We start from the raw sequence: 16,050 nt of genomic DNA on the forward strand, positions 1-16,050 counted from the left end.
GTATCGAGCAATCCTTCCTCCCTGTACTTTCTTTCCCTAGGGCAGCTAATCAACTTTTTATGGAAGTTACATGGCATTCTTACCTGGCAAAACCAGCCACAAAAGCTAGGTTGAACACACAACCTCTTTGTCTTAACCTGCCAAGAAACTTATTCCCTATTGTTGTCCCAACACTGCGAACATACTGAGAGTTCTTACTCATATAAGCATGTTCACAACTTCAGCACAGCCATGCACAACCTAAAAGCTGCTCACACAAAGATAGTAACAAAGTGTAATCAGAAAATCACTGGTGAGTATAACAAAGTAATAAATAAAAAAATTAAAAAAAAAAAAAAAAAAATCACTCTCCATGATCATGCCAGTTCTATATTTACTACCTCAAGAAAACATGGGGGGATGGGGATTACTCTACAGCCTACTCTTATGTCCATAGAGTTAGCAACTGCGATCAGCATGTTTCACTGCTGGCAGCCACACAAAGAGTACTTTGGGCCGAATGGCTGATTATCCATCAATTCCTGTATAATGGATACAGGTGGTAAACACACAGCCACGTGGGACAGCATTTGTAATGACACTTTTACACTACATCATCTGGTACCTGTGTGCTTTTTTGCTGCAGTCAGTATCTTTCTCCATGGTATGAAGACAATACCAGTATTTGACCAGGTACTACAACCTTTTGCCAGACTATAACAGAAGCTTTGGTTTTTCTATTCGTCCCAGAACACAGTAGGAACACTCTTTAAAATATATTTAGACTAATTTTTTTTTTTATGTTAGTTTTCAGGAATGTTGCCAATCTGTTTTTAGCAGATGGTTTGCTATTTAATGTCTCTAGGCAAGGCAGAAAAGCTTTAATCAATAGAATCAAAAGAAATGTTAAGAAATTACATGCAATTTTACAAAATCAAAGGCATTTCCTACATATTGTCAAGCAGACAAAAATATATTGACATGCTGTTACTGCAAGGAGCCAAGGAATGTTTCACACATTAGAACATTAAATTTCCTTTTACATGTTTTCAAGTCTCCAGGCTTCCTCATAACAAGGAATTTTACTCTTTCATAAATTTAAAAATTCTCCAACAGCAGCTTATTTCTTAATTATGAAAAAAGAATCCCGCGCTGAACCATTAAAAATCTACCCTCAAGAGCTAAAAGTTGCAACGTAAAAAGCTTTACCTTTACTTACTTCTTCAAATGAGAAATCAATACTGTGGCTCCCCACTCACTCTGACCCAGTATTCTACCTGCTTCTACAGCAGTCAATCATCCTGAAAATGGTCTCCGCTAATAAGTGATGAAATGTGCAGGGCTCACTCTAGCCATCAGCTATTACTCAATTACTGCAGAGAGCGCTAACAACTGTCTGAAAACCTAGTTCTAAACACACTTCAGGCAATACTTCTGTCCTTTGCATTTCCAGACTGCAGGAGTCTGTTCCTGTTGCCACCATACTCGGATATTATGCAAACATGCTCCCATTTGCTCTAATCAAGTTCTTGCTTCCGTGCTTGTATTACTATTTACAAACTCTTCCGTGTCAGTCCATATCAGGCAATGGTGAAGACCCTTCTTGCCTTCAAGACAAGACATATGGATCCTTAGTGTAACCATTAAAGACACATACATACATTTAGAGAGAGAGAGATTATTATTATATAGAGAATATTTTTATATATATTAAATATTTGTATATATATTTCCATATTTATTTGCATGCAAAATTTTTTCTCAGTACTTAAATGAAAAGAGTAGTAGAATTAGCACTATGAAAGTGCTTTTAAACTATTTTAATGTAAGAAAGACATAAGCTGTCCTGAAAAACTCATGTATGCTGACAGAATTTTATTTATATTAAGTACAACAATAAATCAATAAGATAAAAATGTTTCTATACCAAAAGCATTCCTGTTACAATGCCTGCGTTTAGAGAAATGAAAGCTGCAAGTGGGAATGATCTAGCCAAACATAAGTCTTCTGTCGTCATTTTGCTACTGCTTTTTCTGGCCTTGCTGCTTTTAGTGCATAAATTCACTAGTCTTCCTGGCCTTATGTACAGCTTTACACATCCCTTTGGAACATGTGGGGTTTTTTTGTTGTTGGTTTGCTTGTTTTATGTCCAATCTGAAATTAATTTTAAACTTATACAGCTTTACAGCGATGTGAAAATATTAGCTAAACACAAGCTTAAAATATCTCATTCAATTACATCTAAGTTGAATGATGATGTCACAAGCATTTATGGCTGACATCATGTTGTAAAGTCATAGAGTACTAACTCTACTGCCTCTTGAAAAACCAGAATCAAAACAACAATACCCGATTACAGTATTGGAGACCAATAGGGATACAATTTTGGTGCGAAGACCAGTATCTTGCTTATGATATTCTGACTGTATGCAAGCCAAATATTTCTTACTTCATTAAAGATACTATGTATGTTTTAAAAGGTCTATATAAACTAAATCAATTAGCTTTACATCTTGCATTTTTGAATACTAGATTTGGGTTTAATTAACAAGCAAATATTTATAATAATCCACTAGATGTGAAACTGGTTTTGAGAGTGACAAGAAAATAAAAGGCTTTCAGAACAGAATCAGAAATGGTGCATCGCTTCTTTCCACTCCATGGGAACTCAACAGCACTTGTTTCACCAATTTCAATAACACTAGTGGAAACTCAATAGTTTCCACTCAGTAACTGTAGTTTCGTATTAACTAAAAAGGGATAAAACATTCAGGTATTCTTATGCAGCCTTTAGCTTTTTCTATACTTCTCTCCTCCCTGACCCTCCTCATCCTACAAATTGTTACACATGAAGTGAACACGTCTTCTAACCAGAAATACCACAGAAATTACAGCATACCACTCCCCCACCCTTCACTTGAGCAACTTAAAATATTCCTGTTAGCACAAGTAGAAGAGGGAAACGCTGGCATTGTGTGATCATGCAATAAACTGCTGTTAAAATTATAAATACCTCAGAGAAAAACAAACAAATTGAACAAAGTTATTTTAAAAACTATTCTGTGCTCTCTTCTGCAAGCCCTATTTATTCTGTGCACAGAGAAATCCCAAAAGGTGTTTTCTCTAACCATAACTTTATTGCAGTGATAATCCTGTAATGGATGGGTACAGACTCACCGAGTCTGCTGTGCTGGAAAAGTTTATCTGACAGTTTTTCTTTTACCTACGGCATGCCAAACCTTCTTGCAAAGCCTTTGGCAAGTCATGACTCGATGCAGAAAGAAAAGCTTCAAAGGAATTTGAATCCCCCGTGAAAGCAGGGACAAGTAATTCACTGCATTAGTTGGATGATTCATGAAATAGATCTCTAGCTAGATCCAGATTACATATGGGCAAGTAACGCAGTCTAAAAATCTATATTAGCTCCCTAAAATGAAGACTAGAATGACCACTTATCTATGAAGAAAAAACCAGAAATACTACCTCTTCTTCTTATATTCTTCAGAAAGCTGCTTACTGAAATCCTCTTTTCTCAGAGATCACCTGTGACAGTTCTAATAAAAGGAAAATTCAAACATTCACATTTAAAATAAGGGTTTTTATTTAGGAGGTAGGAAATGGCAAAACCAAAAGTACAATAGGATTTCCACACCTCCACCAACATTACTGACAAAAGGTCACCGAGATCATGAATTTTCAAGATGGAAGCAGAGAATTAGGCAATTATGTGGTATTTAAGAAGTGCTAATTATAACACGCACGTTGGGAGATACATCTAATCTCATACTTCAGAGCTCATATCATTCTCAAATTCCTATCAGCCAGGCCGAGATCTACAGTGGGAGAACAGATGCAGCTACTACACAACACCGCAACGTTTGCGTACTGCAGGATTCACACATTCTCTCTGGGCTGTTACTAATGGGAGGAAAGATGACCTTCTGTCTGATTCATCTGAGCAACTCCAGCAGCAAATCAAACCTGCCACCAACAGTCTGTATAGATTTGGCCATATCAATTCTCTATATCCCTCTCCTCTGCCCAGCTCCAGCAGATCTTATCCACGGAGACGAAGATCTCCAAGTCAAGGGTTCCGCTACACATTTGTACAGCACTGATCACAAGACAGCTGGGATTTCAGCTAGCTGCCACAGTGTAACTGTCATAGAAATAATAATTTTTTTTTAAAATCATATGATATAAGTAGAGGATACAGTAAGAATCCATTATAGACTTGAGAAGACACATTCTGGCATTTTAAAGACAGAGAATTTCAAGGAAGCAACCTGGACCTTCCATCTCCATATTATAAAAAAGCAATTAGAATATTCTCATTCGTTCATTTTCAAAGCCAAGTAGAGGAGGTGCTGGAGAAATGTAATGGTTACAGTCATGGTTTTGGCTCCTAAAGATCTCTGCCTTTGCCTCAGGAAACTCAGGATATCATGTTAAAAATAACACCTTTGTTACAAAACACCAGTTGAGCAGGGAAAATTTATGAAGCAAATGGAAACAATGTTGTTTAACAGAGAACTCATCTGTACTCAGAATAGATTTAATAGTAACAGCAGCATGAAGACAGAGCATTAAGTTTCAGGTACCTGGCAATTTCAGTGTCTATTCAGTGTATCTGTCCACACTGTCCCACCAAACAGCCTGTCACTGAGGTGCTTCTCAAGTCCCTAAAATAAAAGAGCCCAGAAGTTTCTGGAGAGGCTACAGAGGTAGCCTCTTGGAAGGCCAAGAGCAACACAGAAAGATTCCTCCACAGGTGATGGAAGTGCCATTGGACTCTGATCATAATACAGCTTAGTGAACAAAACAAGGAAGACTAGAAGACATTTTTAAATACCAAAAAATAAGGGAAATTGAAAGGAAAATAATGTAGCAGAGAAATGAAAAAGAATTAATCTCAGAGGATGCATGACAAGATATGAAGTTACTTTTCACTTTTTCATGAGAGAAATTTAATTTCATTAAAGAAGTAGTTTTGCTAATTGTGGACCAGTAAATTACTTCACTTATTATCAGCAGTCACACAGTATCTGCTCTGGACTCAGGGACAATCCCAAGACACCACAGCACGCTGTACTAAGTCCAGTCTCCAATCTCTGGGCCAAGTGTAAATGACATAATCTTACGAGTGCAATAAATGAGGACAGCTGTTAACCAGTTAAAGATGATTCATGTCCCATTATGTCCCTTGCCACACTCCATACATTAACAGCTGATGATCAAGTTCCTGGGCTGTTCTAATGGCAACCAGGGATTCCCCATCATCCTTGGGAAGGCAGCTAAGCCATCTCCACAACTGCCACTGCTGTCTCAAGATCCGAGCCCAATATTCACTTTTTTAAGTCACCATAGGTTTTCTTTATGTCTCACGTCTCTAACATTCAGATGGATAATATTAGCTTATCCCATCACACTGCAGCTTATGCATACTTTCATAGTATGATGTTGATGACAAGACCCTTCTCTTGAACACAAAATTAAATTAAACTGCTTCTGTGGCTTGTCACAGGCAAAGGAGCAGTGTTAGGTAGAGACAGGCAACAACTTCAACCTTTTGGCCCTAAAGACAATGGAGAAACCACATAGCCCATCCCAGGCTCAGTGATAAACAAGTGTTTGTAGTCTCTTTTTATAATATAATGGAAAGCTTCATATTTGCACACATGCACTTATAGGTCCACATCCTGTACTACTGGATGCAGAGTACTAGACTCTTTCATAAGCACTCAGCTCATGCAAGAGAAAAAAAAATAAACTACATCAGCCACAAACGATACTCTGGGATGCAATTCTAGAGTTTTGTCCTGCTCCTTAAACAGCGAGAGTAAGTATCATTAGCATGTAGGAGCCACCTCTCCAAACACAGTCTTGAACTCAAGGTACAATAACACTCTTGCATTTATTTCAGAAATAAAGAGAGTGCACCTTGTGTACAGATAAAGACATCTTTTTCTGACCCAGTAAACAAGAACAGGTATATCACAGCATACAGCGGCCGCAGCACCATGCTCCTCTAAGCAAAGACTTTTTTCAGTTTTAGGCCCTGAGAAAAGTCACACCTCTCACTGCTCTCTTTGTCTGCCCCTGTATGCACAACAGTTAATTGGCAGATCACAATCAACCCCAGGCCCCGGTATGCCCAAGTGGAAGAGTGTTTTTTACATTAGACTGCTAAGGCAGATATTGCCATGAGAGAGTGTGATGCTGGGACCAAGCTGATCTCATACATAACACACAATTCCCAGCAGCTATGTGTAGGTCTTGCTTTGTTTCTTTTCATATGTATTTATCTAGATTTTGGTCATATAGATAAAATCACTCGTTAGTACTAAAATGGGCATAACAGTCTAGCAGAAAGTCAAAAGATCTAAGTTCTAATCTCTGCACAGCTGCAGGCTGCTTGTGTCAACCTGAGCAACATTTTCCAAAGTGACACCTAGCCAGCACAAATGAAGCAATGAGCTGAGTCCAGAACCTTAAGCAGAATAGCTATCTCCATCTCTGCACAGCCCATAAATCATCTGCTCAAAGATTGTAGTACACAATCCGCTCTTTCCACTGAAGCTGTGCCATTATGCAGAGATAACAAATGTCAACAAAAATGAACTTTTTCAGAGAGAAAAAGCAAAATTCTCTAGCTGAGCAGTAAGAGAACTTGTGGAGGGCACAGAAGTCACAGTTCCCAGCCTCTGCTTCCAATTCATTTTTTCACCTTTTGTTGAAGACTTTCATGTGAACTACAGAAATTGCCTAGATTGAAGGAAACAGAATCCAGGTCAATTCCCTTCCCAACTACAAAGCTACCATCCACTCTCACTTTGCGGCCAAATAAAACTTTTCTTGTTTCTGGCTCAAAAGACACAATCTCAAAAAAAATTGCAACTGGAATGCTTTTCCCATTGCATAAACTCAAAGAATTAATAGAGCGATCTAGCTGACAATCGGGGGCCATGGGCGAACCACAACCCATACCTCATTCTGAAAAAACAACTTTAATCATTAAAGGAATCATTCAATCTCCAGTAATAAAATAGTTACCTTAATAAGGCCAGCCTACCACTCCTCAGTTTTGGCCACTGCATCCTAACTATAGCAAAATAAATCCTCGGTGGAAGAACCACCAAGAAAGAACACAATTAGAAGAGAACTAAAGATACTAAAAGCACAAAAAAAGTTACCTTTAATAATGGTAATAATAAATTACCAAGTTGTAATCAACATAACCAACATCATTAATTCTTCAGTAGATGGTCCTTGAAATACCTGCACCTCCAGCAATGCTTGAAAATTTATAGCAATTTAGGTCTTCTAGCTGAAGTCACTATATTAAAGTTTTCTTTAGTGCACCCATTCCTAAGCATGGAGGAACATGAAAGTTAAATTCAAATTAATCTGCACTGACATGCAGCAATCTAGAATGACTTGAGAAGTCACAGCCTAAAGAGAAAAAATAATGGGATTAATCCTGCATGTCTTACATATCCAAGTAGTTCCTTCTCTTGCAATTAGTTACATTGGGACAGCAGGTCTCTCTGCTTTTACAGAGACTGTGAATATAGGGCCCTCTGTAGTGCAGCAAGAGCTGTGTTCCCAGGGCTACTGCCTACTGCTGATTTGTTTCTCAGTAAAATAAATACACTGCAGTGCGTGATAAACATGTCTAACTGCTTTTGAGCTTGACGGAAATAAGCTGGGGGGATTTAACAATTAATTATTCCCAAAAGGAAAGTACCACAAGAGTAAGAGATATGGTGGAATGGCCATGCGAATCCTAGTGAGCCTGACTTTATGGAACCCAGCTAGCTAGCAGGGCTGCAAAGGATAGCTATCACAAACCAGAGGTTTATATACTACATTCTTCCTCATGTTTGAGATAAATAAATAAAGGGTAGAAAATAAAGGGTCGATATCAAACACGGAATTTACTTACCCAAACTTTTAGATGGCTAAAATTAGGAATCTTGGTTGACCTAGTTCCCAAGCTCAAAATATGCCATTTCTGAAAGCAAATCATTCCACCCTTACACCTGTCCAAGACAGGGAATGAATCACATGCTGGAGATTTCTCCCTCCCACAACTGACCACAGAGAGTGATTAGATACCCAACTACAGGATAGCTATCATTAGCTGAAGTAAATCCACAGAGCAAATCATTCTAAGCAGCAGGTCGAGAGATTACACATACATCTCCTCTCTTAAAAATTTTCCCAAGTAAGTCCACACAGCACCTGACATTCCATTTATGACAACAGATGCAGCAGCTTGCAAAGATGAGGGACCAAAGTCCTAATACAACACAGATGTCTTAGTAATCATCCATTGATCTTGCACTAAGAATTCAACTGGTCCAGAAATTACGAAGGCTGAAAAATATTAAAATGACATTGCATAAGATGACAAACAGGATGGCATGCATGAAGTGTTTTAAGTGATATCGGCTTAACCATAGCATAGCTTTTCAAGAAAAAGGTTTAACTCATCACCTATGACGGCCTAAAGCTAGGCTGCAGAAAACAATAAATTGCTGCCTTCTTGCTAGTGTTTTTCCTATTGTCATTGTTACAAACTAAGTATATGATTAAGAGCAGCCTGCCTGCTCACATGATCTTCCAACTGCACATGCAACTTAGGGCAGTTTTTTAGTGACAGAGCCAATGCATGATGCATTATTAAGACGAATGAGGCATCGTGACCTGTCTGAAGCACTCTTGTATTGATTTTGATAAATAAGAGCGTTTGGGGTTTTTTGAACCAGTATGTTCCTTGTGAACTCAACAGAACATACCATTTTCAAATAAAATTGAGGAAAAACCGATTTCAAATCCTAGGATGGAACCACAGATACTTCCTTTAACACAAAATTCATTAACTTTAGCCATTTAAAGTATACTTTCTGGTAATAAAGCTCAATAGTACTAGATTATACATGTGCCACACACCTTTGTTAGACATAAAAAAGGACTGCATTTTGCATAAAACTATCCATTTGGTCTTTTCCTTGCTTTCTTTCACACATAAAAACACACACACACACAATAAATCTCAAAAAATACACCATCGTGTTTGCAAACTCAAAAGGAAGTAGAAACTAGAAGTTTCTCTCAGTGGGTTGCCTGCTAGCATAAAACATATGCCTCCTACTGAAGTTTGGGGGCAGGGGGGGAGAATCTCTTTAGTACTAGCTGGGTAGCATTCACATGTAATTAACACCATAATCACAACACACTACCAAAGAAAAGCATGCAGGTGATCATCATTGTAAAAAGGTAAAGTGATTTGACCAAAACCATCTTGTAAACCGTGGCAGGCTGCAAGCCAAGAATTCACGATTCCCAGGCTTAAGCTCACGTTCCAGCATCATGCTTCCACTCCACAAAATACTTCTTTCTGTGGTCCATGTTGCCCAACTACACTGCAACGTTGCCAGACCTGCCCCAAACTGCCTATCACTAAAGTCACTATACAGACACATGACTCTTGTGCAGCACACCCATAGGCTACATGACATAAATTAACACATAATGAGGAAAGAAGGAAGCAGAGAAGTACCATACAGGCAGAGCAGACACACATGCTCTTATTCCATTTCCAGCACCCAGAAAACTTGTGCAGAGAAATGATTATCCTTCAACATTTGCAGAAGTGTGAATACACAGCAGTGTAAGACGTACAACATGGCAGGTACATACTTGTGCATTATAACTTTTCAATTCTTGGCCAATACCAGTACAAATATTTCCCTTTCCATACTGTTTTTTCTAAACATGAGGCATGCATACTTTCACTCTCTCTCAGCTTCTCTGATCTGGAAATCTCTTTGTGGTGGTGCATTTCTTTCCCCCTCTCCGGGCTGATTTACGAACTCGGAAAGGCTCACTAGGCCTTAGCATAAGTGTAATGAGTCAGACAGTTAAGCGACCCTTGACTGTGCCAGGAACTCTTACACAGCTAACACAGGGAGATACGCTATGCATCTCAAGGACTCCCGCTGCCCGGCAAAGGCAGGGGGACGGGAATAGACATGGCCAGTTCTCAACCTGCAGCCAGTTCTTTCTCCTAACAACCTTGAGACATTACAATCCTCCCCTGACAATCTTGGAGCATCCTGTATCTATGTTTTGAGTTATTATCAGTCTCGGACTTTTCCAGCGCAGCTGGGATTCTAGAATTTTCTTAACGATGAAAGTCAATTATCTCCCAAACCTATAAACAGTGGTCCTAAGTGAGGCCCTTTGAGCTCTCCTGGACTGCAGCTGGCTGCAACCAGCATCTCCGAGTGTGATGCCTCTCACAGCTCACAAACTTTCCTGTTTGCAAAAATCAGAGGTCCGTTGCCAAAAGCCGACACGGGGCTGATTCTCTTCACTCCTTGAGGCTCGACTCTTTGCCCGTTGAGACAAATGGCGAAGCATTCGACACGAATGTTTTCCCCGATCTCGAGGGGAATTTTTAACAGGTATACCTCTTTTCTCTCTCTCTTTTACTCTGTTTTGTTCTCTTATATGTAATTCTCTCAGTGTCTTTATGCATACATGTGTACTAACTTGAATAGTCTACAGTAAGTTATAGCAAGTATATTATAAGATATTAAGCAAGTTATAGCAAGTACATTATAAGATATAAGTTATTAAGTATGTTATAGCAAGTATATTGTAAGATATAAGTTAATACTTTCAAATTTATACTTAAATTACTGTTGTGATTTTTATTCAACTGTGAATGAATTTCAGGCTGCTATTATACTCATAATCCCTTTAGATATAAACCATTGCCCAAGTCTGGGACTAGGAGTCGATCCAGCCGCACCTAGACTCCAACATGAGTTTAGAAAGCAAGGAGGTCTTCTCTGAACCGCGTGACTCAACGGGAGGGTCTCCCTTACCCTTTCCCACATTTCCTTTTACCCCATTATGTTTTCAGTCCCTATACACATAAGTTTAGTTTGATTCTGACTTAATTTTCCTGTGTGCATTTCATCCATGTACTAAGTAATAAAGCGAACCTTGCCAACGAATTCTGTGAAGTCACACTTCCATACAAATCTCTATTAAATCATTTTTCTATTGCTAATACAATTGGGAGGGGATTCTTTAAGTGATCCGAACCTCTCTCTCATTTGTAAATTCCCCCCGCAACACTCTTTTCAGTCTGATACTTTTTTTGCCATGAAAATGTCTTTTTAAAAATACTTACTTTAAAAAGTGTTTTATATGAAGGCACCTCTTATTCCTTCTTATTTCCAGGACACTTGATAAAATATTACAAGACTGCAATTTATATGCCAAAGGAATTCCCAGATGGCATCTAATTAAACAATTCAATCAGAAAACAAATTAAAATGAAATACTAGCGTAACCCCATGTGTAAAATGTGGCAGTTAAAGCTCTCTGGTATTTGCAGGATATCCTATGGAATGCAATTCTATTACCCGTGCTAATTTCATGCCTGTTCAGCACTGCAGAACATCTGAGCTATTGACACCTCTCCCCAACATAAAAAAGAAGTGGTCCAAGGAAAAGTTTAACAGGAAACTACAGATAGCCCTTATAATCTTGTCCAGAACCATTACAGCAGCTGGTTTACCCAATTTATGGCAATGAATCTCAAACTTATAATTTCTTAAAGCTGACCTTCAAGCTCATCCCAAACCCAGTCAAGCTTGGGATATTCCTTCCAATGACTTCAGTGAGTTTTGCACCATGACCCAGAATTCCCAGCATCTCACAGTGTTAAGCAAAATCTGATTAAAGTAACACCTTATCGTGCAATCTCTGCCACAGGAATCCCTTGTGAACCCCAGTTATTATGATCTGGCAAGTAAAAGTACAGAAAATCCACTTAATGATCTATGATATTTATTTATTTTGTTTATTTATCTTAAAGAGTAAGTGGCTTCAATAAGGTATGAGAACTTGGTAAATTTTATTTTTTTCCCCTAAATATATTATAGTACTTATTACCGAACTGTTCACTTAATTATTTTCAGAAGACTCTCTTCAACTTTCATACAAATGTTATTTAAGGAAAATATCTTCTGGTTTAGTTTATGCATAGTGACAAAAAGTCGCAAAAAAAGTTTATGCTCTAATCCATGCTATACTCTTCCCTGATTTAAGCATACCTTTCTCTACTACTCTGAGAAAAACTACTGACTGAAGGAACATGCCGATATGGACGTTGTCATTCTCCTTGAACAGAAATAGGAGTATTTAAGCTTCACACCAACAAACCTGAAGGAGTTATGCTCCAGCATCATATGGAAAGTGAATTAATTTCAAGTATCTAACTCTTAACAGCGCCTTTTGAAAAATCCCTACCTTCATACATGCTTCCACAGTGCACTCCACTGGCACACAGACAAGAATATATCTCCTTTTAAAAATCCATTTCAGGAATCAAAAAAACTTAAGGACTGCATGAGAGAACTTAAAACTTGCAAGAGCTGCTATAACTCATCCTCCAGAAAAAAAAGTAGTATTTTACTAATTTACCCAAGATGACAAGACTATCTAAGAAATGAAAGCATATACAAACTGAATAGTGATGTGTCATATTTTTAAAAATATTAATACAAGTCACACCAAAGTAGCTGGGCTTTAATAGTGCTGCAATTTACGAGTATTGACAAGCAGGGGAAGCCCAATTCATATGGGATTAGCCATCCTGCCTGCTCCACCTTTCTTTGTATTCCCAGAAGACCAGCTGGCCAAAGCTGCCTGGAAGCGAGTGAGATTTTTTTTTTTTTGCACTGGTGATACGTATCCTTTACCAGATGGTTTGCTCTCCCTTTTCATGTTTAGGAGAGACTAGAATTGGGATTTGAACATTCAGCGGAGGTTATGCAGAAGCCGAGAAACACCGTCCCTCTAGATTTTTTAAGAGCTGTCACCTACCCCCACCTTCAACCTCCTTACTATCCAACCCACTTAGCAGACTGAGGGAATGACTGTATGATGCCATGCAGATGATGAAAATATAAAGGAAGACACTACAGATCACCCAGCAAAGCAAACTCGTATAAAATCCCAAACTCCCAGGAAATAATCACATTCTCCCCCGCTGCTCGCCCACTTCAACCCTTCTCCCAGAGCTCCCATTAAAAGGAGATCAAATTAAAAAGGCATTACACCTACGAGAGAGCGCCCCAGTTACAATCCCAAGTGGCTCCCAGCACTACAGCAGCACTAAGGGAAAACCTTGAGCACACCCGGACACGCACAGACTCTCAGCACGGATTAGCAGTCAGGTTTACAGGGGGAGGAGAACAAAAACTCCCCTCGCAGCAACCCATTTTGGAAAAGAAAAATAACAAATGCAAAGCAACGACGATAACGGCAAGAGGGGGAGAGGCTCCCCTGCCCTTCGCGGCGAGCCCTCCCCGCGGACCCCTTACTTCAGCAAGACACAGACGGGCACGGAGCTGAGGTCAGGTTTATTACAGCACCAGGCCGAGCCCGGCCCGGCGGGGCTGCCGCCGCCGCCCAGCGCCCGGGTGCTCGCCCCGGCACCCGGCGCCCAGCCCCCGCCACCGCTCCGCCGCGCACTGCCGCCCCGGCGCCCGCGGCCCGCTCTCCCGCGGGGGACCGCTTCCCGCAGGCGGCGGCGGCCGCGGCCGCCCCGGGAGGAGGGAGGGAGGGGAGCGGGGCAGGTCCCCCCCACGCCGCCCGCCTCCGCCGCTCATCTCGCCAGGCGCCGGGAGGGGAGCGCCGGGGACTCCCACACGCACCGCAGCCCCCGGCTCTTCCGGGCGGAGGCACGGCTCTCCCCGATCGCGACAGAAATGTCACACGCACACACAGCATACGCGGCGGGAGGGGATGGAGACTGCACACGGCAAGCGGCGGGGTGGGGTGGGGTGGGAAGGCAAGCGGGGGGTAAGGTGGTACCTTGGATGTGCTGCTTGATGACATTTTCCAAATGGTCCAGCCTTTCTATAATCCTTAAAGTGTCCCCTTTGTCTTCCTCTAACTTTTTTTCCGAGATCGGCTCCTGCACTTTCACATAAACACTGGCAATGTAGTTGGTGACCCAGCCCACGTACAGCAGGCAGACGATGTTAGTCATTCCACTCAAAATCACGCAAGTGGACACTAAAGTTTTGGTTTTCCTGGTGCACACCATCCTGAGATCCCTCCATATAGCTCCAAAAATCCTGTGATCCAGAAAACAGAAATAAACTGCGATGAAAACAAATCCTTTCCCCCCTCTCCCCGAAACGGAGACCACTCCGAAGTCAGTAAATTTCCATGCAAAAAGTTCTCTAATCCACAGAATAAAAATATTTGTCGCCTACCTAGAAGGAGAGGTGGGGGCGGGGAGGGCTGATAATTAAAATCCTGGATTTTAGTACATTAAAATAGCTGAAACTTTGCGATAGCAGTGCCGACAGCAGACCAGCAAGGCGTGCCAGCCGCCTGGCTGCCCGCTGCTTTTAGGCACCGGCTCCTGCCACGGGCATCAAGGACGCGAGCAGCCAAGTGCCCAAGTGTTGCAAACTTTGTTCCCTCCGACGCCGCTTCCCATTGCAACCGGCCACAGCTCCAGAATCAGACCTTGGGAGCAGCTTGCCGGAGAGTGGGGCTTGCTCGGCCGCGGATTGACAGCCCCCTCCTCCAATAAAGAGCCTGCTCTGGCACGGAGGTTGCTGCCATCACCGTATGGCCGACGGGGACCCGCGCGGGGCGGGGTTACCGCGGGGCCCACCTGCTCCTCACGCGCACACACACACACACACACACACACACGCACACACGGGCGTTGGGGCCCCTCCGCCTGCTGCAAGCCGGGGCGGGAGGGCGGGGACGGCGGCCTCCCTGCTATTTCTGTAGCTGGCTGCAAAGAATTTCCAGTCTGGATAGGAAGAAGCAGCAGCCAGTTCCCGTTTGCTGCTAGGTGAACGCTCTGCTGCTTGGCTGGAGAGAGCAGCCGGTATCATTAAGATACATGCTCGCACAGAAAGTCATCCATTTGCCTGGAGGGGGTGAAACCGGAGACATGCCTTTGGCTCACCGGAGCTATCGGTTCTGCAGGCCCAGATACCCAGCGACCACCCACTATTACAAGACGTTTGTCTTTTATAGCCTGTTTGTGTGCTCCCTCCCCGGGGCGGTTATGTCAATAATAGCTAATTGTTGCTTGCCTCCACACCACCCAGTATCCATCCAGTTCCACAGGGATACACTGTATCACAGTGTACGCCATCCAGAATTAGCTTCGGTATCGGGGACAGTGTCAGTAACTCACAATTTAGTTCAGCACATCCATGCTGCTTCCCTCTCTTCACCTCATATTTTACATACACTTTTGGAAACACACTAAAAAGGCAAATTCCTCTCAATATGACATCACACTGGTTTGAAAGAAGGCACACAATAGATGAATCTCTTCCATTCCTGTTAGATACGGACCTTCGTACTAAATAAGATTTTCTTTTGATAGTCTCAAGGCAGAAATGTAACATTAGCATGACCAGTATTAGGAACAATGAGGCACCTGTTAATTAACATACTAACATTATTTTAAGTACTTGCTATCCAGTGAAAGCAAGTAACAAATGCTGTGGATCATACTGTAGTACGTAATCACCCTCCACAACTGATCATTACACTAGGGTTATCCTGTCTGTGTGCAGAAAGCACAGCAGACATGAGGACCTGCTACTCTGAAGCATACATGTGTGAGCATTCAAACTCCGCAGTATCTTGAATACACATTTCAACATCTCAACAGAAGTCAAAGTAGATGATTTGTCTTAGGGTTTGGGGTTGTTATTTTTAAATTAATTATAAGCAAGACCCAGTATTCAAGAGAGAAGGCAGGCAACTGTCCTGCCAAAAGGCAGAATGACTTCTTCCTTTCCGTCAGTTGATACTCCATAGAAACAGTAAAAACTACGGATACTCAAACAAATACAAAACCAGCACCAACAGAAGCTGCAGTAAACTCTGCCAATGAAGCTCAAAAAACAAACTGCCTCCTCAGTCTTCTAAGCCTCTCTGAAAACTAACTGAAATTTCGACCCATTTACAAGTACTTCCCCAGTGATAACACTAAAG

General features: G+C 41.3%; 1 protein-coding gene across 5 annotated transcripts in view; it reads right to left on the reverse strand.

Moving 5' to 3' along the window:
• Positions 1 to 14,629, reverse strand: part of GALNT18 (polypeptide N-acetylgalactosaminyltransferase 18) — a 253,560-nt gene extending 238,931 nt beyond the window's left edge. For 2 of the 5 annotated variants that reach the window (XM_030039344.1, XM_030039345.1), the window contains exons 1-2: positions 14,289 to 14,629; positions 13,882 to 14,147 (exon numbers count right to left, since the gene is read on the reverse strand). In XM_030039344.1, coding sequence (XP_029895204.1) covers positions 13,882 to 14,116 — 235 coding nt within the window. In that variant the 5' untranslated portion in view covers positions 14,117 to 14,147; positions 14,289 to 14,629. The remainder of the gene's footprint in view (positions 1 to 13,881; positions 14,148 to 14,288) is intronic. The other 3 variants (XM_030039346.1, XM_030039343.1, XM_030039347.1) reach the window with 3 other exon arrangements.
• Between the last annotated feature and the right edge of the window lie 1,421 nt (positions 14,630 to 16,050).

This window comes from Aquila chrysaetos, chromosome 16, assembly GCF_900496995.4.
Source record: "Aquila chrysaetos chrysaetos chromosome 16, bAquChr1.4, whole genome shotgun sequence".
Taxonomy (NCBI): domain Eukaryota; kingdom Metazoa; phylum Chordata; class Aves; order Accipitriformes; family Accipitridae; genus Aquila; species Aquila chrysaetos.